The following is a 24,905-nucleotide window of genomic DNA, read 5'->3' on the forward strand; positions in this document are numbered from 1 at the left end:
AATCTTCGTGTGCACGAAAGAAAGAAAAGAAAAGAGAAGAAAAGAAAAGCAAAAAAAAGAAGAAGAAGAAGAAAGAGAAAGAGAAAGAGAAAGAGAAAGAGAAAAAGTAAACTCTACGAGATATTCAATTAGCATTATTCCGATATTCGTGTGTGGTGTATAATAATTGACAGAGAGAGGAAACGAAAGAAAAGGAAAAGAGAAGAGAAAACGAAAAAAAACAAAAAAAGAAAAAACGACAAAAAAAGAAGAGAGAAAAGAAAGGTTACAACGCTTTAGTTATTTTTTTTTTTTTTTTTTGAAGTTAACAAGGGTGGTGAGAGATAAGGGTTGCGTCAGGGTTGGGAGGGAGCGAGGGAAAGGGATAAAAAAAAGAAAAGAAAAAAAAAGAAGAAAGAAAGAAACAAAGAAGAAAGAAAGAAAGAAAAAAAAAAAAGGAAGTGTCATCATCTTGAACACGATCGTCAACGATGTACACACGGTCGCTGGCGATGTACGGTGCGGTGTAAATAAGCCCGGTGGCTATAACAACGTGGCAGAATGTCGTCCCTTCGACCGGTAACCTGCATTCTACGTGCCGTGCTCGTTACGACCCTGTTGGCCGTGCGATAACTTTCAGGTTACTGCCACCACTTACGTACGTTCTGCCCATGAACGACACGCCATTCGTACCACCATTGGACCATTGGTGCCGATTTCAAAATGAAAACGCGTAACAAGCTTCGTGATCGTGATTATAAGAGATCGTTAAAATTATCTCTCTCGTTCTAATCGATATTAAATAATAATAATATTCTCCTTTTTTTTTTGTTTTATTTTTCTTCTTTTCTTCCTTTTGTCTTTCATCCTTTTTCTTCTTTTTCTTTTTTTTCTCTTTCTTTCCTTTTTTTTCCTTCTGTATATATATATATATATATATACGTCCAATTATTATATTTCCTTATTGTTTTCATTCATAATTAGGCTCGTAGTGTTAAAAGTTACGATTTGGAAAAAAGAAAAAAATATATATATATATTAAATATACATATAAATAAAATATACAATAAAAATATACATATATATATATATATATACATATATATATAATCAATAAGTTTTATATATTATATATAGATATTATATATAGATATTATATTTATTTATTTATTTATTTATTTATTTATTTATTTATTTACATAATCAGTAAATTTTATATATTATATATATATTTATATTTACATATATAAATATTTACATATGATATATATGATATATGATATATGTATATATGCAATATATATTATATATATTACATATATTTATATATATCAAAATAAAATAATGAAAAGATTGAAGTCGATCTGATAGATACGATAATTTGATAAATATAATGAAAGATCGATTGATATGATAAATTAACGATAATATATATATATATATATATATATATATATATATATATATGAGACGAAAATGCGTATGGATCATATAGAGTCACATACCATCTAAGTCCACGTGCGGTCGTCCACGAGTTCGGTTTAGGCGCGTGCGAGTCGGATTTATGGTCCCCCATTATGACGTTGACGTATCGCCTTCGCGCGCGAAGGGTCCTAAACCAAAACCCAAGGCGTATCTAAGCGCCGTGTATCTAAACCGAAACAGGCTAGCCACACAGTTCGGTCACGACCACGATGAGAATATTCCAATGTGATCCTGGCTTTTAACCATTATAAACCGACCCTGTGTGTGTCCCTGACCGATAAAGTTGAATTCGACTTTGACCTATCTATGACGTTTGACGTGTATCATCCTCGTTATCCTCTTATAAACTAATTCTAATCTCTCCTTCTAACATAAATTATCACATATATTATTCACTTTTTATATAAATGATCGATATATTAACGTCATCTTTATTAACGATATTTTAACTAATTATAGACTTGAAAACTATAACACGATTTTAATATTAATATAAATTGTATTAATGATAACGAGAACGATTGGAATTAAAATTTTCCAAGGTTTCTTTAGCTTTTTCATGCTTTACGAATTAATTCGTGAAACAATTTAAAATCATTTTTTATCCATGGGAAAGAAGAAAAATGTCGAAGAAAGAAGAAGAAGAAGAAGAAGAAATGAATTTTTATAGATAAGATTTACAATTACAAGATAACGTGTCTATAATTTTCTCGTGATATACATTAAAAAAAAAAAAAGAACAATGTTTTGAAAAAAAAAAAAAAAGAAAAAACGCGATTAAATAATAAAAATAAAAATAAAAATAAAAATAAAAATAAAAATATTAAACCTAAGAATTTCGAATGGGAAAGAAATAATCGAAGAAAAACGAAAAACAGGATAAAGAAGACGAAGAAGACGAAGAAGAAGAAGAAGAAGAAGAAGAAAAAGAAATGGATTTGATAAATAAGATTTACGATAGCTTAGAAAACTATATCAGTTATATATCCTAGGGAAAAATACGTGAAATAGAAGTAAGAGTGGAAAATCGTGAGGGAGAAATTTAAGTGGCCCGTCGCGCCAAAGTTATTGGCATTTTCCGTTCTGTAATGGTTGTCCGGCTTTGCAGTAAAACCAGAATCGAAAAGGGATGAGAAAGAAAGAGAAAAAGAGAGAGAGAGAGAGAGAGAGAGAGAAGAATTTTGTAAGGAGGAAAGGAGAGGAGAGGAGAGAGGGGCGTAAGGAAGGGTGGTCGAAGGGACTTACGTCACGGTCTCGCGTCGACGATTTAAAGGGCGTGCGAAGTCGGTTTTGAACGTTTTGGGACGAGTGCAACGCGATCCTGATTCAATTTATATTCTCTCTCTCTCTCTCTCTCTCTCTCTCTCTCTCTGTTTGGCGACTTCCGGTTGATGGGACATATCTTACGGAATTGCGCCACTCAGTCTGGTTTCCGTTAAAGATCTCCTTGACATTTCTTTCTTCGTACGATGAAATACGAGGAATGGATTTCGATCAGTTTATATATATATATATATGGTGTTACCATAGAACAATAAACTATTTTCGAAAAAGGGGAGGGTGGGAAAAATAACGTGGGAAAGGACGGGAATAAATCTTGAAGCATAAAGGACAACAAAAATCTATCCCAAACGATAGATACGAGTATAACGGCGACGTTATAATTGACCAACGTCACGCGTCGTCGGTTATCAAAACACTATGTCGGATCGATCAATCCCATTTTCGAAATGATGATGGACCGAACATTGTAAAAAGATAAATACGTCGTATATAATCACAAAGTTAATCGGGTTACTGAGAGATCATTATCGTCGTTCTCTATCGTTCTCTCGATTTATTTTGTTTCAGGAAAAAAGAACAAAAAAAAAAAAAAGAGAAAAAGAAGAACAAAAAAAAAAAAAAAGAAAGAAAAAGAAAAGAAAAGTAAAGAAGATTTAAGTATTGTTACGAGTGTTCACTTCATTTTTATTGAAAGTTATTTTATGTGTATTTTTATTTTTGTACTATTTGTACTTTTTGATAGAAAACTTTTTTTCTTTTTTTATTTTTTTTTTTCTTTATTTTTCTTTTTCTGTCATTTAATATATATTTATTTTAAATATGCATATATATATATATATATATTTTTTTTTTAAACATATATTTTTTTATTTAATTTATTTTTATTTTGTTTAATATATTTAAATATACATATATATATATATATTTTAAATAAATATATAAATATTTTTTTTGTTCCAAGTTGTAAAACTAAAAGTATAATTTGTAAAAGTTCTATTTCTTCGATAATCATTATAGTATAATTAATTTACAGGATACAAATAAACGAACATTTTACTTTTACGTTGGTTGTTTATAAAAAAGAAAAATAAAATAAAATAAAATAAAATAAAGTGAACAAAAAAAAGAAAAAAAAAAGAAAAAGAAAAAGAAAGGTTAAAAAGAAAAAGAAGAAATTAATTCAAATATAAATGCACGTGTACGTTCAACCAAAAAGATAAGAAAATGGAAAAAGAAAGAAGAGAAGGAAAAAACGAAAAGATCATTTCTAAACGTAAAAGTATATAAATTGATGCGGATCACATAAATGATAATAATAAAATACGAATAAAATGATATCGTCGTTCGAGATAATTTGAAATACTTCAGCTTAAATCAAAAGTAACAAACGAAAAAATCCTTTTCTTTCCTTCTTTTTTTTTTTTTTTTTTTTCTTTTCATTCTCAGATCTGTCATCCGTCTTGCGAAGAGAGAGAGAGAGAGAGAGAGAGAGAGAAAGAGAGAGGAAAAAAGGAGAGATTCGAAAGTTGCGGAAAGTGGATAGAAAACGTACGCTGACTCGAAGCCAAATACTCCCATGGGGAAAAAGCTGGAGGATATTGAATATCAGATCGCGTGTCTCCGACGTGTATCTTCGTTCGACGTCGAATCCCGCGTCCCGAGGAAACAAAATCCAATGCCCGAGGGTATTGGACACGTTAAAAACTCTAGTTTTTAACGTGTTAAAGAATCGATAATATATCATATACATTAAACTCTAATATCAATATTTCAACTATATCACTGAAAGTCTTATCTCTTTATGGCAGTTTTTCAAAATCAATTTTCTTTTTCCTATTTCTTTTTTTTTTTTTCTTTTTTTTCTTTTTTTTTTGTTACAGTTTATAAGAAGAACAAACGTTTCTTCTCCTTTGACTTTGTTATTATCTTTTTTTTTCTTCTTTCTTTTTCTATCGAACGAAAATGAATAAAAAGATTGTCTTTAAATGACATCGACGATCGACGATAACTCGAAGAAATAAACCAATCGATTTTTACGATGTTCGTGGTCACGATGAATAAAAAGAACAAAAAAAAAAAAAAAAAAAGGTAAAGAAAAAATAAGAGAAAAGATAAGAGAAAGCAGGAAAATAAGTTTCGTTTAAATAATAGAAATAATAAGGCCAAACACAAAATAATAAACTATTCGCGATCAATAAATAACACTTTCCATTGGCAATAATAAATATAAATATGAATTAACTTGGAATAATTTTAACGAATAATCTTTACGAATAATCTTTACGAATAATCTTTACGAATAATCTTTACGAATAATCTTTACGAATAATCTTTATGAGTAATCTTTACGAATAATCTTTACGAATAATCTTTATGAGTAATCTTTACGAGTAATCTTTACGAGTAATCTTAACAAATAATCTTAACAAATAATCATAACGAATAATCTTAACAAGTAATCTTAACAAGTAATCTTAACGAATAATCTTAACGAGTAATCTTAACGAATAATTAAAATTCTCGTTTAATTTTCAATGCGATTAATAATAGGACAGAAAGAAATAAATCCAATTGACAGATTCAACAAATTTCATTCTAGCAAATTACTCCAAGGACGTTCTCAATTCCATCAAAAAAAAAAAAAAAAAAAAAAAAAAAAGAAGAATAAAAATAAAGATAAAAAAAGAAGAAGAAGAAGAATAACAAAGTAAAGAGTTGTAAAAAATTGAAAGAAAAAAAGGAAAGAAAAAAAGGAAAGAAAAAAAGAAAGAAAGAAAGGAAGGGATTAACGCTCGTTCGGTATCGCGGCCGCTAAAAGTCCATAAAAGGACGAACGTTAAAAGGAACTCATGGTAGTATCGCTTAAGGTAGACTTTTATTCGCCCTCTTCTCGCGGGATCACCGAACAGAAGGACAGAGTTAGTCCTCAAACGATCTCCCGTTGTTGGAATCCAAGCTCTATCGAGAATCGACCCTCTTCGAAAGGCATCAAATCGAGCTTTCTACTACGTTTTTACGGAAAAAAAAAAGGGAAAAGAAAAAAAACAGGAGGGGCGGGAGAAGGAAAAAAAACGTACGGTAACTCGCATCTCGTCGCTTATACCTACGCGACGTATATGTGTCTATCATGTGTCTGTGTATATGTGTGTGTATGTATGTGTATATATATATATATATACGGGGGGAGACAAATGGCATCGGTTATTTCGAAAGGTCGACATGAAAGTAGTAGTAATAGCAAAAGAAGGATAGAAATATGGGTATAGTGTGACTGAAGAGAAAGAGGAAAAGAGTAAAATAGAAATAGAAATGGAAAGAAAGAAAGGGATGAAGTACTCGAAGTTGTAGTAGTAATAGTAGTCAGAGTAAGAGAGAGAGAGAAAGAGAGAGTACATGGAGATAGATAGATAGATAGATAGGTAGATAGATATAAAGAGAGAGAGAGAGAGAGAGAGAGAGAGGGAGAGAGAAAGAGAGAGAAATGTTAAAGAAGGAGAAAACGAAGAGAAAGGGCGTGGGCGGTGCTGGGTAAGGAAGATGGGATGAAAACATCGATTGCAGGGACTTGTAACACCGCGGTACGAACAGAGGGATCAAGTTGAACGATAAAGCAACCGGCCTGGAAAATGCCGGATCAGCCGGCCGATGTTTCAGCAAAAACTCTCTCCAATCGAAACGAAAAGACAATGTAATAGACATTGCTGCTATTCTATTGGGTTTACTTCCTAAATTCTAAAGGAAATATACAAGATTTAAAGATAAAACTTTATACGTCTTTTATCCCATTTTAGATACTCTTCGATCATTCTTATCTTTAATTGTGTTCTATCGTTAATTCGAAAATAATATCTTATAGTTCTAATATCTATGATTATTTTTACAATGTTATTTTTATTATGATAAAAATAAAAAAAGAAAAAAGAAAATCTTAATACGATCGCAATAATAAGAATGTTTTACTAATGTTTTGGAATAAATGAATAAATGAATGATTAATACCTATGAATGATTGATAACTAATCTAAACTATAGTTGAGATTAAAGTAATAACATTGTAAAAGATAAATTTAAAAAGATCTTCTTTCGGAATGATAAAAAAAAAACATTCTGTTTTCGTGATATTTCATAATTTATATTACATTACTTTTATATTATTAATTATAATCAATAAAATTAATTGCATAAATGAAAGAATAAATTAAAGAATTAGAAGATGTACAGATATATAAATAAAAATTAATCACAATCGACAATAGGAAAAAACAAAAATTGTAACATTATTAATACTTACTATGGTTATATTTTAATTTGAATAAATGTTATATTTAAGTAAAATATATAATCTCTTAATAATAACTTACTAAGATGAGAAAAAAAAAGAAGCGCTACGTACGGAATAAATCTATACTATATCATTGTTAGTCGGTATATTATCGACTAATGTAAAATGGAGTGTATTCACTTAATCGATAAAACAGTTATCTGTAATTATTAAAAAATTTACCGACCGAAGATAAACACCCTTTGACATTTTTTCGCTCGAAAGGTAAATGAATTTCATGATAATGTAGAACAAAATATAAACTACAAACGCAATGGAACATTATACGAACACTATAAAATTATAGAATAGATCTATAAGCCTATGTAGATTACAGCTCTCTCGTATGTAACATAACGATCGAATTTGTTGGGATAATAAGTAATATATATATATATATATATATACACATATATATATATATATATATATATACATATATACATATATGATGCATCAATTTGTTTTATTATTCATATTAAAAATATATTATATAAATGTATTAAATGATCTTAAATCGTTAATTATTTTATTGATGTACACATATTACAGGAGCACGATATTGGTAGAGTTACTTTCTTTGAAATCTTTCTTCCATTTTCACAAGTAAGCTCTACAATAGAATCACGATATTCTTTGGGTTGACAACAATTGCAATCATTAGACTGACTCCATGTCTCTATAATAAATATATATACATATATTATTAATAATTAATAAATTATTAATAATTATTATTAATAATTAATAAATTATTAATAATTATTATTAATAAATGTAATTTGTCCTTTGAATATTTCAAATTGATTTATTTTACCTTTATCAAAATATGTTCTAGAGAGACAAGTTCCAACACAATTTGTAATTCCTTCTATAGGCTCTAAATTTTTACAAATACCAAATACTCCATTTTCTTCGATAAGAATACCAATGGTATCGTTCAAATTCATTTTGTTAACAGTACAAGTACCTATTGAGAATTATTATAATTGAAAAATTTTCAAATAATGTCAATTTGCAATATTTCTTTTATTATACTTACCCATTTGATTAAGGCTTGTTAAATTACATCGTTTACAACAGCCATCATTGTATATTAATTCTTCTGGACAATTTGTAATCTTAGGACAATCTACGGAACTCATACTGACCATAAACTGAAATTATTCAAAGAAATATTTTCTATTCGTTTACGATAGAACTTAATAGATTATAAAAAAAAAAAAAAAAAAAAAAGAAAAATAAAAAAAAAGAAAAATATGTTACATTATAATACCTGATCATCTTTTTGCATACACGTATATGTTGTACAATTATTATTCAATAATGACCACGTTGCACCTGGCTCGTAAAGAATACTTTCATAAACGCAATATATCTGTTTACAATCACCACAACATTTGTCTTCTATTGGTGCTTGATAATTCCAACCCTTTTTAAAGATATAACATCGAATATGAAAATTACGTACGTTAGATTTATACTTTTATAAAAAAAAAAAAAAAAAAAAAAAAAAAAAAAAAAAAAAAAACCTAATATAATCTTACCATAGGACAATCTTCGGAACAAGTTTCAATTTCTTGTTTTTTCGTAAGTCCATTTGTTTCTAATACGCATATTTCAGTGATACAATTATTATTCGATTGTTTCCACTTTTCACCTGGTTTATATATTTGATCATTATGACGACAAGCTGTTTTAACAATATCCGGACAACATTTGTTAGGTAAAGAATGTCTCTCAATTACAAATTCTTGTTCATCCATTGGATCGATAGGAGGACAGTACACAGTTGCTGAATTTACATATATCTAAAAGATATTATATCAAATGCAAATGTTTATGTTAGTGTACGTATATATATATATATAAAAAAAAAAAAAAAAAAAAAAAACAAATTACAATTTTTATTCACTTACACTTCCATTCATAGATTGACAAGAATAAGTTACACAACTGTCATTGGAATACCATTGTTCGCCAATATTTTTAATTTCTTCATTTACAACACAACCTATTGGTATACACTCTCCGCAACAATAATTACTTTTATCATTAGATGGCCGATACTCGTAACCATAATCACAAGAAATATTACAATCCTGTATTATTATTTGTTTTTGTATAACATTTGCAACTTCTACACACTCTTTTGTTATACAAGCATTATCCTGATCAGGTTTCCATATTTCACCAATCTAATTAATAAACATAAAATATATTATATATATATATATATATATATATATATATTTTGTATATTAATTAAAAATGAAAATCTAATTTATTATAATAATTTTAATGTGACAAGAATCATGAGAAATAATCTCTTACATTATAAATTTGATCCCCTTCCTTGCATGCTACACGTTTTAAACTTGGACAACAATCATCGTTAATCAAAACTTCTTCCATTACAAAATCACTTATATCTGGATGAATTTTAACGTCAGGACATTTTATCATTGTACACTTTATATCAGGACCCATATCTGTCTTTTCGCAAATGCATGTACGACAATTATTTTCTTTCCATTCTTCTCCAATTTCTTTTGGTAGTACATATTGTGATCCTGATATATTTTTCACATTTGACGACGTTGTATTGTAAAGACAAATATCTTTTGGAGGATCTAAAATTAACACAATTATTTTTCATGAATTTATTACATATCTATGTGTATATATATATATATATATATATATATATATATATATATATATATAAATTTATATACTTTAAAATAAATACATATTTATTATATACATATACTTACTACACTCATAATCTGGACAGCATGCATTTGTTAATTGATTTTTATTTAATGTATAATAATCTGGACAAACTGGTATTGAAGGACATAACTGTGGATTACAAATCTCATCGAATTTTGGACAACAACCACTTGTATTCATAACTTTCGTCATACCAGGTTCCCCCAATATTTCAACTTCTGTATCAACGTATTCAAATGTAGGACATTCTTCCGGTGGTAAACATTCTATAACAATTTATTCCTTCATCAATATTAAATGTAATTAAATCCAATAATATATACATATAATATATATATTACATACCACATACGAATTTTTTACATCCTTTAGTATCCGTATGCAATTTCATAATCTGTCCATATCCACAATCAGGTTGCAGTGTATCTTCGCATAATGGAGACTCTGTTGCTGCAACTAATATTATTATATAGAATGAAAAAAGAGAAAATTATGAGACAATTCGAGGAAAAAAAAAACAACAACAACAACAACAATAATAATAATAATAATAATAATAATTTGTATATTACTTACTACAGGAATATTTTGGGCAACATTCTGTTTCCGTACCGGGCACAAGTTTAGGCGTCATACTTTCTTCACAAATTGTATCTAACGTCGAGCATTCTATTTTCTGACAATTAACTCGATTTTTATGACAATTGCATGTAGTACATTTGTCCGAATACCAAATATCTCCTTCTATATGACCTTCCTCGTCGCAAATAGAACATTTTTTCCTATTAACGCATGTGCCATTATAAAGTACATAATTATCTGGACAAAAGCATCCTTCCTCAAATTGTGCATGACATTTTTCTTTACTTTCTTTGTTAATATCGTCGCAAGTTTCAATGCAACCCGAACCGCACGTTTTATATTTTAAATCTATTAAAAGAATAAATAAGAAAATAATTATAGATTACAATTAAATTTAAATTCTTATATTCTATAAAATATAAAATTCATACATGATGGACATGTATACGGGCATATGTCATCTGTTCTCCAATCAATACATAAACTTGCTTCTGAACATTTTCTTGCATATGCCGCTATATTAATACAATAATCTCCACCTATGCATAATGTATCCTGACATATAGCTAAATATGGATATGGATCAACAAGTTCATGACATTGTGCAAATATTGTACTTAAAATTTGATTACACGGATCATCTTTTAATATTGTTTTATTACATATAGAATCTTCTATAGAAATGCAATTGTCAATTTTTAGATCAATATTAATCGGTATACTATCGACCAACCAACTTTTTCCAAATTGTTCAACATTATCTGTAATCTAAAAAAAAAATTGTAATGAATAAAAATTACATATACATAGACATTGATTATATTCGTTATTAATTATTATCCATTTCTTCTACGTATACCTTTCCGTCTTGTTGTCTCAAATCATCCTCTATATCATCATTACAATTTCCACATAAACCTTCAACGGCATCACCAAATATACGAGAGGCAATTCTAACTGTAAAAGCAAAATTAGATTGCATACTAATTATTTCTAATTGAATAGCTGGTATTAATAATTTCATATCTTTCCCAGGTGTTTCTTCCAATTTCACCCAATGCGTTTTATATGGCAATTGTTCCACTTTAATATTATCAATAACTATTTCGAACTGTTATAAAATAAATAATAAATAATAAATAATAAATATTGTAATAATTTTTAAATATATATATCAAAGAGATTTCGTTAACAATTAACAAATGCGTACCATTTTTGTAACAGGTGTTCTTTCAATTTGGATAACATGAGATTCATACAAAACAATAATCGCCTTTGTGCAAATACCAGTATCACAAATAGTATTGGAAACTAAGACCTGTTATAATGTGTATATATATATATATATATATATATATATTAGTCGTATATATTAATTATGTTGCTAATATTTATTTATAAATATATATATATAAAAAAAAAAGAAAAAAGAAACCATCTATTTTACCTGATATGTATGATTTTTATATTGCGAATTTGTTTTGTCAATAATATCCCTCGACAAAATGTATGTACAATTTCCTTGGAATGTGAAATTTTTTCTATCGAAACTAATAAACTTTGAATTACCAAATCCTTCACAAATACAATTGCGGCATTCAGTTGTAAGAACGCAATCATTACCATTACGTACTGTACCCTCTGGACAAAAACAACCCGAGAAGCATACACCTTCCATAATAGGACAAGGATCAGCTTCTTGTAAATCGTTGCAACTACGTTCACATTTATTCCTATTTTTTGTTTTTGTTTTTTTTGTTTTTTTTTTTTTATATATATAAATAAATAATTAGTAAAAAATATTTATTATTAGAAAATATTAAACGTATTATTATAATATATGCAAATTATTTACCGGAAACAATCTTTATGTACGTATGGTGCCAAACAATTGTCAGGACAATCATAAATATTTCTCCAAGTTGACAAATCGATATTTTGATTGTTAGCCTGACATTCTGTAACGAAAGTTGTCAATGTACGACAACGACAATTATCGTACGTAGAATTACTACGTAAACATGTGCAGACAGTCTCTAAACATCTTGAAAGGAATTTTTCAAAATCTACCACACCAGAACAAACAGCCAAAGATCTGTCTTTTATCATATTACAAATTTCCCATCCCTTTTCTTGGATATCACGTGGACATACCTGTAAAATATAACAAAAAAAAAAAATAAAAAAATAAAATATAAAATTATAACGATTCATTATATATGAATGGATTAAATTTAATTATATATTTTAAAATGATAAGATAATCGGATTAAAAATTTTTTTATTAATACAAACTTGAGATTCACATTGCGATGCACCTTCCATTATCCAACTATTTCCAAATTCAATTGTACTTTTAGATTGTTTTCCATCAGGCATTTGTTTATCATTTAATATATATCCATCAAAGTAACCGCATAGTCCATCGACAAGGCTATGCAATTTTTTATTAATACCAATTTTAACATTCATATCTGCATTCCACATAACCCAAAATCCATAATGCTTGCAAGTAAGATATATAGTGTCACCAACACATGACACTTTAAATAACTTGAATTTTTCACCAAGATATCCAACCTGATTTGATGTAAAAGTATAATCGTTGATGTCCATATGCATATCTGGATATAAAACTATTACTTCATCGTCAATAAATATTACTAAATTTCGTGAACATTGGATACCATATTTGTCGCACTCTTTTTCCACTGAAAGTAAAAAAAAAAAAATTGTAATATAAAAATTAAAGAAATCAAATGATCATGATATAAATACATGATATAAATATATAATGAAAATATTATATATACTCACACGTTATATACCATTTATTTTCATACATATCTCTTGCTAAAATATGATTGCAGATATCATATTTATATTCTAAATCATCAAATGTATTAAAGGTTCTGCCTGTAACGTTGCATATAGCTTCCAATGGTATTGGTGGCTCGCACGTATACTTTGGACATTTTTCAATCTTATACATACTCATTTTTTCATATTTTATCGTATAATTCGGAGGACATGCTTCTTTTGGACAATATTCCGTTTTTGTTTCATTAATTAAAATCGGTGGATTTAGAGGGACACATGTAAATTGTTGACAAATCATACTTTCCCCACTGTTATAATTTTTATAATCAACAGTATGATGACGCATCCATGATTCTCTAAAAAAAAAAGATCATAATTTATAATATCAAAAAAATTAAATAGATTAAAAAGAAAAAAAAAAGAGGATAAAAAAGAAAGAAGCCACTTAGTATAAAATATATTATGATAAATTTATATTTACCTGTTATTTTTCTTTTTTATTAACTGTTTTGTTGGTTTTTGTTTACCCTTTACATAACTATTATAATTATTTTTTGTTTTATGAATGTAATTGATTTCTTTATAAGTACTGCTACTGGTATAAACTGTTGTAGTTGTATAATGTGAACTCCACGTGTTCCGTTGAACTATCTTATATCCAGGAGGACATTTTGGTTCTTCGCATTGGACCGAAGGAACTAAATATACTTTTTTCTTATTATTTATCTCAAAAGTATATTACTTAGATAATTATTTACCTAATATAATCATATTAGGATTAGAAAGAAATAATTAATAGATTACCTGAAACTGTGCTTACGGTAGAAATTGGATTGGTTGTATATTTAATTGTAGATTCGAAGTGTCCGATAGATGATGTTTCAATTTTTGGACAATTCTTTTCATCGTCAGGACAATCTTGTACCCCGTTACACCATAATGTTTCATTTAAACAGACATTACTAGTTGGACAATATCTTTTACCAAATGGGCAAGGTTTACAAACGCAGCTGCATAATTCTGTGACGACTACTTGCATTCCTGGCTCGGTACATGGTTCACATTTCTTTGATATACAAGAAGGTATACCACCTAATGTACAAGAACATTGTTGACAATCTTCTGATTCATAGATTGATCCAACAGCATATCTAATATAATTAAAAAAAAAAAAATATACATATATAATAAAATAATTATTATATTAGACTTTATATTATATTATTTTTTTTTCCCTTACGTAATATGACCAACAACGCATGGACAATTTTGTTTTGAAACGCAAGTTTCTCCATTCCACCATAAAGATTGATCGCATTTACATTTAACATTGCTCTCTGTTAATATACCCTCGCATATATTACATACGGATATATTTGGTTCCGTTGGACCAGGCAATTCTGTTGTTACTATGGCTGAAGAGAAAGAAAAAAATAATCAAAGATTATTTTACTTTAACAATAAAAATAGTTTTTAATTTTTTATAATAAATGTCTGTAGAAAAACAAAAAGAAAAACTTACGATACGGTAAGAAACATCCGAGTACTTCAACCTTTAATCCTATATGATCGTGCCATTTTATCGGTTGTATACGTAAAAATCTTGTTCGCAATGGTTTTTCAAATAAATTCGTTTTAACATTGTTGGAATCGAAATTTCCTAAAAATTCTACTTCATTGTCATTGTCATCAATGATTGGATTCCATTGACGACCATCAATGCTATAAAAAACTTTATAAACAGTCGTCCATACATTATTATCTCCTTTTGTTATAATTCCTGTTACATTTCGTGGTTCCAAAAAGTCAAATTGAACGTATTGATTTAAATTATCCAATTTTGGCCTCCATAGACCCAATCCTGATAATCTGATATTTGGTAAAAGATTATCGAACGAAGAGGATGCTGAGATTTGTGCATCTGACAATAATCCATCATCCAGGCCCATGGTATCATTGCACACTGTTATAAGATTTAAATCAATGTCTTTTCTTAAGTATATGATTAAAGGGAAGAGGAGGGGGAGAGGAGGGAGGGTTAACAATAACAATTAATAAAAACATATTTTACCTGGTTTTATAACTTTATCGGTATATCCAATGGTCGTTGATCCAAAGAATTCTTTTATAGTTGTTGATAATTGTTTGGTCACAATTGTACTTTTAATCGTAACTTCCTCGCAACCAAGTATTTCGGCTTTAATAGCAATACCATTGTGCCATGTCAAAGGATATATTCGAACAATTTTTGCTTCGATGGGTTCATAAAATTTTTGTTCAACCGGCTTAATGCCATCGACAGGTCCTCTAAATATACGTGGTTGTTTTGTAGTATCCATTACGTATGAGAATGCATGACCATCATCAGAGAAAAGAATTTGATAACTTGTTACAAATTTGTCGTCACTTGGTGAACCTTTCAAAATGATACCATAAATTGGTAAAGGATGTTGAAATTCTATAGCAAGCCTAAAAATATATATTAGATTTTAAGAAATCAAAAGAACATTTTTTTTTTAAAATACTTGGGGGAAGGAGAAGGGGGAAAGAAAAAAGAAATTAGTAAAATATCAAACCATTGATTTTTGTCAACAAATTCTGGTTGCCAACTTTTAACAGGCTCCATTGATATTTGACTATCAAATAATGCATTTTCAGGCTGAAAATCAACACCATTACTGCTACTAGCATAAAAAGAAATTTGATTTGGCGTAGATCGTTGAATTAATGGTATATATCTATCACTATCACATTGTTCAGGTGGAGTTACAGTACTGGATACAATAATTATATTCTTTTCTTCAGGCTTAGAAGTTGAAGACTCCGTTTCGTAATTGTATATAAGTGTACTAAAAATCAATTATATTTTATTAATAACATATCTTTTATAATAATAATAAAATTTTTCAATATGAAATTTACTCACGACGGTGATGTTTCTTCTTCGACTTGATGAGTAACATTCGTACATATAGTTTTATCGCAAGTATAATAATTATTAATACATTGACATATTTCACATTCGGTTTCTTTAACAACGGTACCTGCTTTTACACTCTGTCCCTCATGAGATTTGCAAGTACAATCAATTTGATCAACGCATGTATCATAGTCCTTCCAAAATTTGTACAAAGGACATTCTGTTCTTTTTAATGATACACATCCTATTTGTGAAAATTCATAAATAATATTTATTAGTTAATAAACAACAATTTGAAATAAAAATAATTTATAATTAAGTTTTCTTTACCTGGAATGCAATCTGTATCTCCTTTACAAAAGCCTTGCTCTAATAAAGAATAACGATAATATTCGCAGGTTTGACTACATTTAATAGAACAATCGTTCCAATTCTCACCAATTTCACATAATCCTATTGAAGAAATAGATTTTAATAAAAATAATATTAATAGAAATAAAAGTAAATTATATACATTTTATTAAATTTGTATCGATCATACTTTTAGTGGTAACGTTTTTCTCATAAATTGTTGTAAACGTGTTTTCATAAGATGTAGTAATCTGTTCAGTTTCATTACTTGAGGTTGTTTGTTTAAGAGAACATTCAGGTTTTATGAGTCTAACATTTGCTGGCCAATCACATATTTTAAGATTCGGATTGTAAAACCTATCTGGACCACATGTTTTTTCAACCCATACATTTTGATTAATTGTAGGAGTACAATGATAAAAAATATAACAATCTGTTGGATGTGCTTTATAAGAATTTGCCAATTCGCAAACGTTCTCTTCTGGTTCTTCGGTAATGGCTAAAAATTATATTATTTTAAAAAATTTAAAATACATCAACTTTTTTACACGTATCATAACAATTATGATATTATTTCTTACTTGAAATTATAATTGATGTTTCTGTAGTTTTTGATGTACACTGGCACAAAACACTAATTTCAAAATCTATACATGGAAAATCTGGTTGTGATTTACAATGAAGGCCACGTTCCAAGCTACATTCAACATCTAAACCAGTTTCTTTTGGAGTTAAATGATTCTTTACGGATCGACATTTTATATCAATCATTCGTTCCTTTGTACAAACGGCTGATCCCTCAATCGATGCCTTTAATATATCATAATGTAAATAATATTTTTAGATTGACATTTATATAAATATAATAATATTATATTTATTTTTTACCAAATCAGTCCAATTTGGTAATTGTTCAATATCATTGAGCATCTGTCCTTTTACGTTCTTATCTTTATTTATCCAAGCCGACCAGCCATCTATACATTTTTGTGGTTCTTCCATAGGAATCGTAGGTAATGTTGGACTAGTTGTACATGGTCCACCTTGACATATTATTTTACCACGACTACAGAAACAAGTTTGACAATTATCACTGCTAACTTCATCGCCTTCCAAGAAAACAGTCTGAATATATTAAAAAATATACGAATTAAAATACATGTAACAGAATTTTTCTATTCTTAAAAAAAAAATATATATATATATATATATCAATTAACAAACATACCCCATTAATTTCTGCGCATATTGGCTTACATGTTGATTTAGGAACACATTCTGTATAATTATTATCTTTGTAGATATGATCATTGGCGCATGCTTTAAATAAACAACCTTCTATACAAGCATCTTGTGAACATAAATGTAAATTATCTTTAATAGTTAAAAGATTATCACAAGTTTCATAGGGACATGTTGAAATACATGGAGAATAGGTACTACATTCTTTATCGCATTGCATTGGACATAGATCTTGGGAACGCCATTTTATAGGAACACCTTTTGCATTACATTGTTGAGCATATGCTGCTAATGATGTGCAAAGGCATTCACAGTCGCCACCTAAATTAAATAATTATTATTTAATACATTTTAGATTTTTTTCTTTTTCCTTCTTTTTTTTCTCTCCTTTTCTTTTCCTTTTTTTCATTCGAAAATATAATAATTAATAAAATAAATAGAATTACCTGTATCGCAACCGCATGCATCGAAAATACAATTTCGTATATAAAATTCAATATCCACCTCAGAGTGACATGGCCGGAAAATATCAGATTTCAAAATATTACATTTTTCAATGGCCCATATTTTTCGTTCTGGATGTTGTTCGCATGTATCTTCAATATCTTTAGGTTCAGGACAAAAATCGTTTATTTTCCATGAGTCTCCAAATAAGATAGAAGAAACTTCAGAAATACCACCAGAAGGTGTTTTAAAATCATCCTTGCTATTATCATTATAATCACCACAAAGACCTATTGTATGCCCTTTCCATTTTGGATCTAATCTAATATAAACCCTAGTACCTAAATTAAAACAATAATTTAGAATTAAAATTTTCTAAAAATTATATTAATAGTAATAACAAAAAAAAAATATATATATATATACATATATTTACCTTTGTCCCATTGTAATACTAAACCTAAATCAGGCACATCAAGGAACACGTATAAACCTATTGTCCTAATAGCAATCCTTTTAAAGTTTTCTTTAGGCAATTCTTTTCCTCTTGTTAATGTAATTATTTCTTGATTAGCACTATGTCCTACTTTAAGTGTTATGGACTTAGAACAGGATACTCCGGTTGTTCCACAAGGAACATTTTGAATAGAAATATAAAATGTTTCTTCTTTGCTCAGAACACCTTTCGCTAAAGTATAATCGCATACACCTTGGAAATTAAATAATTTGCCATCAAATGTTTCATAATGAGAATCACCCCATGCGGAACAAACGCCTGGAAAAAAAAAAAAACAAAAAAAAAGAAAAAAAAGAATTAATTGTATAACTTTTGACAATTTAAAATTAACATATCTCAAATAAAATAAAATATTAAATATTCTAAAATGATTACCTGCGCATATTCTGTCCGTACAATTCCATTTTCCGCTTGTACATTTGCATGTATTACAATCACTTTGTATAATCGATCCCTCTTTATAACTTTTTCCTCCATGATGACAAGGGCATTCTTCTTCTTTGATACAAACGCCATTTATTACATCCAAAACATAACCGGTTTTACAAATACATCCTGGTTTACAAGTACTACTACTTTCTGTAATTGGTATATGCATATTATGACATGTTTTTGATTGTACTGGCTCACAATCCGTTAATATTAAATTCTTAGTTGCAGAACAACTAACTGATGTATTATTAAATAATTGATATTTTTCAATCTCATTTGATGTTGCAAGTCTGCAATTCCATTTACCACCTGTAAAAAAATAATATTTATATTTATGAAAATTCATCCTCACAATAGTTGTATGTGTGTGTGTGTGTGTGTGTGTGTGTGTGTGTGGGTGGGTGTAATTAATTAATATACCTGTACAAGTACATAAATCCTGTCCTTTTCGTCCAGGCCGTAATTCTTGATAACCAGCTTTAAATTCAATATTTGAATGAATACAAGGACATTGACCAATTGGGATACATTCACCCATAATATCTAATGTTTGACCTTCAGGACAATTACAACCTTCTACACATTCTTCTTTACAATCTGGATTAAAAGATATGTCACTGCACGATCTAAAAATAATATCATTTTATATATCAAATATATTTTCATTTCACTTTCGATTCATTATAATACAAATTTATGTGTGTGTGTGTATATACATATATATATATAAATACCTTTTACAACTACTTCCACAAATTTGATATTCTTGACCTCCAGAGCAATGAATGCTACATTCTTGAATTTCTTGACGCCATAATAATTTTATTCCTGCTTCTGAACAATCCTTTGCATATGCCGATAGCATAGGACAGAAACATGTCTTAATATCAGCTGTACATGCACACATATCATATAAACAATCTTTGTAAAATACTTCAGGTTCAACATACCAATGACAATCTAAAATCGAATTTAATTATCATTATCATTATTATTATTATTATTATTATGTTTGTGTACTTATAAATATTATTTTTTATAAATCAAAATAAACAGAAATAACAAAAAGAATAAAAGAAAATTACCAGAAAATATATCAGTATACAATTTAGAACAATATTCTTTTGCATAAACACGCTTTTGTGGATTCAAATCACAAGGATGCATTGGTTCACTATCATGAACATCTAAACATTGTTCATTTGTTTTCCATTTATTAGCAAATAGAGTTACTATTTTTTCAATATCACCATCTGGCGTTATAAAATCATCTTTTTGATTATTAGAAAATGTTCCACAGAGTCCTCTTGTATTACCTGATAAGTAAAATTAAAAAAAATTATTCTAAAAAGAAAAAAAAAGAAAAGAAAAAGAAAAAATATTAGATATAACATACCATGAAATTCTGCTGGTGCATTAATGTAAACACGTGACATGCCATCCCACCAAACTTCTAAACCATTTAACATACGAACCACTAGAAATATGCTACTAGCAGCTTGTATTTTTATTCCATTAACAAAAAGTGGTAATTTATTTACATCTTCACCATTGATTACTACTTGCTTATTTTGTTTTAATTTAACAGTATCTTGATTTATTTTTATTGTTACCGTTTTTGTACAAGAAGGTGTATCTGACGTAATGAAGCCTAAATACTAAAAAATATAAAAAAAAAAAAAATGTTTTAATTATTTCTATAACTACATAAATGAAATGTGTATGTAATATCTATTTATATAAAAGAGTACTGACCTCTGATATTGCTCCAGAGCATGGAACATTTTCACTTTCAATGCTATAATTCTCACCTTTTAACAGATAATATTTACATTTACCCATAAAATCATAGTGTTTACCATCAAAAGTTGTATAATGCGGATCGCCAATGATAGCACATCTAGCAGCACATTGTATTTGTGTGCAAATCCATTTGCCAGAAGTACAAGTACAAGTATTACAATCTTTTGCCACGCTTTCTCCAGGTTGAAATAATTTTTTTCTTAATCTACAAGGACATTCTTCTTGTGGTATACATTTATCTTCATGCATCAAAAAACCTTCAGGACAAAAACAACCTTCTTCGCAATCATCGTCATTTATATTAGAATCAATATCAAAACCACAAGAAGGTTGTGCCCTTGGTCCACATTTCTTATATATACGTCCTTTTGTGCATTGCATTGCTATGTAAATAAACATTTTAATATAATAAAATATATATATTTTTAATAATAATAATTGATATATAAAATAATAAATCTAAATTCGTATCTATTTATATTATTTTGCAAAATATTAATATAGATTTATTTCAATTACAATGATTACTTACGACAAAAATTTTCATTTCTCCAGCCTGACAAAGGAACAATACCTTTATGAGCACATTGTCTTACATAAACATTCATTGTATCGCACGCGCATATCCTTCTATCTAAATCATTACAAGTACAATAATCCCAGATACAAGCTAATTTCATATCTGAAATCTTTAATGTACTTGAACAACTTCGAAATTTATTATCTGACAATAATTTTGTACAAAATTCATGAGCTTCTTGAGCATATTCTGATATGCAAGAATGCTCTACTTTTGGATATTCATTACATGTTTCTAGAAAAATAATATATATATATATATTATTTATTATATATTAAATGTAATAAATTATATTTAATATGTATTTTGATAATTGAGAATATCCAAACTCACCGCCAATATTTTCAACTTGCCAACTATTTGCGAATACTTCAATATTAATCGGATGATTCCCAGTTTTACCTATCAAATCATCTCTAGCATCGCCATTCATTCTTCCGCACAAACCTGCTGTTCTATTCCACATAGTTTCAGATGCGTCTATCTGTAATAATAATCCTCCATCCCATTTCAATTTGACTCCTAATGAGTCTAAATAAACAATAATGAAGTGTGCTGACATATCAACACGTAAGCCTGGCAAACGAACTGGTATTGGAAAAGATTTTTTAATGTTACGAAATTCAGGTATATCCCTCTCATTCCGTGAAAGAATATATTCCTTTCCACCAACGAAAAGTTCAATAATTCTAAAGCAACGATTTTCCATTCTGCAGGTTGGACTATTTCGTACAGTTATCGTTAAAACAGCATTGCTCATCTCTTGCAACATAATGTGACTGCAATTATCTTCAAAACTAAAAATTTGATCGTCAAAAGTTTTATAATGTGCACCACCCCAAGTAAAACAAGTCTTTGGTTCAGGTCGTTTTGCTTCAATAAGAACATAGTTATTATTCAATGACCCATATATATCCTAAAAAAATATATATATGTATATTTATATATATTGCTTAATTTTTATAAATATATATATATATATATATATATATATTGCTTAATTTTTAAGCTATTTTTTCTAGTAAAATATTAAAATATATTTACCTTTATCATTTGGTCACCTCTAGATATTGGAAAATCAATGGTATTATTTTCCATGGTGGATATAAAATTACTATTAATGGACCATGTATGATTAGACTCATAGGCAGTGAAAATATCTATATTATTATCATCTTTACATTGAGGAATTGGCTGTGGTAAGAAAACTCCTGTATCATAATTACAAGTATAACTAGCTGCTGGTAAAAATTCAAAATTTGTGCCAAGTGGACAATTTAATGTACAGGAATTTATATTCTCTGAGCTAATACAATAAATACCACCATTGAAGTTCAGTTTTTTACTATTACAAACATCCTGTGCTATAAAAAAAAAAAAAAAAAAAACATTATATACAATTAATGTAAAATATTACAAATTGTGTATATTTGTGGAATTAATTTTTTACTTTAAAAATAATTATTATTAACATTTTATAAAAATATAAAAAATTCTTACAATATTGACATTGAGGTCCTCTGAATTCTTGTGGACATAGACATACATTTGTTGGAAGACATTGACCACCATTCTGACACGGTGGATTGCAAATAGCTATAAAATTAAATTAAAATCTAAATATAAAAATCTGTATATTAAATATATAGAAAATATTTAAAATAAGTATATATAACAAATAATACAATCTTTTGGAAACTTACGTATACAATCTGGAATTGATACCCAATCTGTCCTAGTTGGTACCCAATTACCATTATTACAAACCAGATTGGCAACTGCCGACCCATCTGGATATACAAAATTTTCCATACAAGATATAGTACAAAATCTAAAAGTAAAATTTATATATAAATATTTTCTTTTTAATAAATGAATACAAATGAAGTACAAGTCACTTACTTAGAATTACAACGTTTATAAGAATTAAGAATAAGTGGTGCAAAATCCAAACATGGTTTATTTTCAAATTGGCATTGTGGGCCAGAAAAATTTTCAGGACAGTTACATTGATGCGGTGCAATGCAAATGCCACTATTTTGACAATTGGGCATACATATTGCTGAAAAAAAAAAAAAAGAAAAAAAATATTGTAACTATTACATTATCATTATCTATATAAAATATAAATTTTATAGAAAAAAAAACCAATTATATCAATGATATATTGAAAAAAAAAAAAACATACGTTGGCAATGTGGTATTGTACTCCATTCTGTACCAACAACATTCCACTTTGCATTATTACATATTATAGCCAGTTGACCTACTCCATTTGGAAACATATAATCATATTCACAGCTGGCAATACATCCACTACGAAGAATAATATATTATAAATAACTTCTCATTTGTTATTACATTGTCATATGATAGATATAATATATATATATATATATCTGCCATTTAAAAGCATACCTGTCTATAGAACATTTTATTTTCCCATTAATTGGTGGATCTGGCCTTTCAATACAACCACCAGCATATACCCCCTTTCTTTCAACTTTCTTAGTTTTGACATTTTTATGAGCTACATTTCTAAATAAATAAATTTTATTTAATTATTATATTTAATTATCATGTTGTAAAATATATAAACAAATTAAATGAGTTAAGTTACAAAAGAAAAGAATAATAAAAAAAGGATTTTCATTTTATAGATACTGACTTGTTATTTTGAAAGGATTTTGTAGATCTATCTTCTTGTATTGATATACTCGTAGCAGTTACTACTGCTATTGAAACTAATATTAAATGCCACAGCAACATTTCAATAAAAATAATCAAAATTTTATATTCATTATGTGAGATGAAAACTAATTAAATTATGCAACAACAGTACACACCAGTAAGAAGACTTTTTTAATAGCTATGATAATATTTCACTTCTTTTATATACCTACCTCTAAAAGGAAACGGATAACTGATAAGTGACCATTTATAACCATTGCTAACATCCTGACAAATCAAAAGATTAAAAATTATGTCACGAAAGTAGAACAAATAATAGATAAATAATTACTATATATAATCATCATTTTTATCCTAATGCAATCCTATTGAGAAAAAAAACCATTAGTAAATGTATCGCTTTATTTGATTTACAAATTATTATTATCTCTTATATTATTATCATATTTGTGTTAATTTAGATTATTTTATAATTTAACAATATAAACTAAATCCATCCATGTCTCTTCTCTCTCTCTCTTTCTACCTTTATCTCTCTCTTACACTATAATTATTCGTATTTATGTGAATCATTATGGTCGCTAATTAGGTAGATAAGACAATATTGAAATACCACAACGGATATTCTTATCAAATAATTATGACCATTTAATTGCTAATAGAGTAACACTTCGTATTATCACTCTTGATATTGGTAAACTGCTTTAAATTAAATATA

At 28.0% G+C, this 24,905-nt stretch overlaps 1 protein-coding gene across 2 annotated transcripts; it reads right to left on the reverse strand.

Annotated features, from left to right (window-relative positions):
• Positions 1-7,518: 7,518 nt before the first annotated feature.
• LOC124428278 (hemocytin) lies at positions 7,519-24,418 on the reverse strand. 2 transcript variants are annotated; one of them, XM_046972171.1, is made up of 46 exons: positions 24,400-24,418; positions 23,915-24,034; positions 23,685-23,812; positions 23,399-23,558; positions 23,200-23,327; positions 22,997-23,092; positions 22,541-22,860; positions 21,830-22,412; positions 21,449-21,730; positions 20,869-21,299; positions 20,510-20,771; positions 20,199-20,429; positions 19,848-20,073; positions 19,534-19,739; positions 19,057-19,422; positions 18,601-18,939; positions 18,167-18,505; positions 17,707-18,041; positions 17,367-17,603; positions 17,060-17,288; positions 16,669-16,977; positions 16,458-16,580; positions 16,134-16,371; positions 15,784-16,056; positions 15,279-15,676; positions 14,730-15,170; positions 14,448-14,622; positions 14,012-14,358; positions 13,689-13,905; positions 13,205-13,563; positions 12,683-13,098; positions 12,243-12,541; positions 11,835-12,120; positions 11,598-11,705; positions 11,247-11,498; positions 10,819-11,155; positions 10,382-10,735; positions 10,151-10,261; positions 9,847-10,071; positions 9,404-9,702; positions 8,989-9,267; positions 8,617-8,880; positions 8,346-8,501; positions 8,112-8,226; positions 7,887-8,039; positions 7,519-7,748 (listed from the first exon to the last, which is right to left on the reverse strand). In XM_046972171.1, exons 3-46 carry the CDS (start codon positions 23,779-23,781, stop codon positions 7,594-7,596), a joined length of 11,556 nt encoding a protein of 3,851 aa, XP_046828127.1. In that variant the 5' UTR covers positions 23,782-23,812; positions 23,915-24,034; positions 24,400-24,418; the 3' UTR covers positions 7,519-7,593. The 2 variants fall into 2 exon arrangements, with proteins under 2 accessions (XP_046828127.1, XP_046828126.1); XM_046972170.1 differs by lacking the exon at positions 24,400-24,418 and adding an exon at positions 24,165-24,346.
• Positions 24,419-24,905: the final 487 nt, after the last annotated feature.

Source organism: Vespa crabro, chromosome 12 (assembly GCF_910589235.1).
Source record: "Vespa crabro chromosome 12, iyVesCrab1.2, whole genome shotgun sequence".
Taxonomy (NCBI): domain Eukaryota; kingdom Metazoa; phylum Arthropoda; class Insecta; order Hymenoptera; family Vespidae; genus Vespa; species Vespa crabro.

Coding starts and splice junctions, on each gene's coding strand:
- LOC124428278 (XM_046972170.1), bottom strand. CDS start 24,265: ATGTTGCTGTGGCATTTAATATTAGTTTCAATAGCAGTAGTAACTGCT. Junction 16,372..16,457: donor AGATACAGATTGCATTCCAG/GTAAAGAAAACT, acceptor TTTCACAAATAG/GATGTGTATCATTAAAAAGA. Junction 10,262..10,381: donor TTGCCCAAAATATTCCTGTA/GTAAGTAATATA, acceptor TAATAATATTAG/TTGCAGCAACAGAGTCTCCA.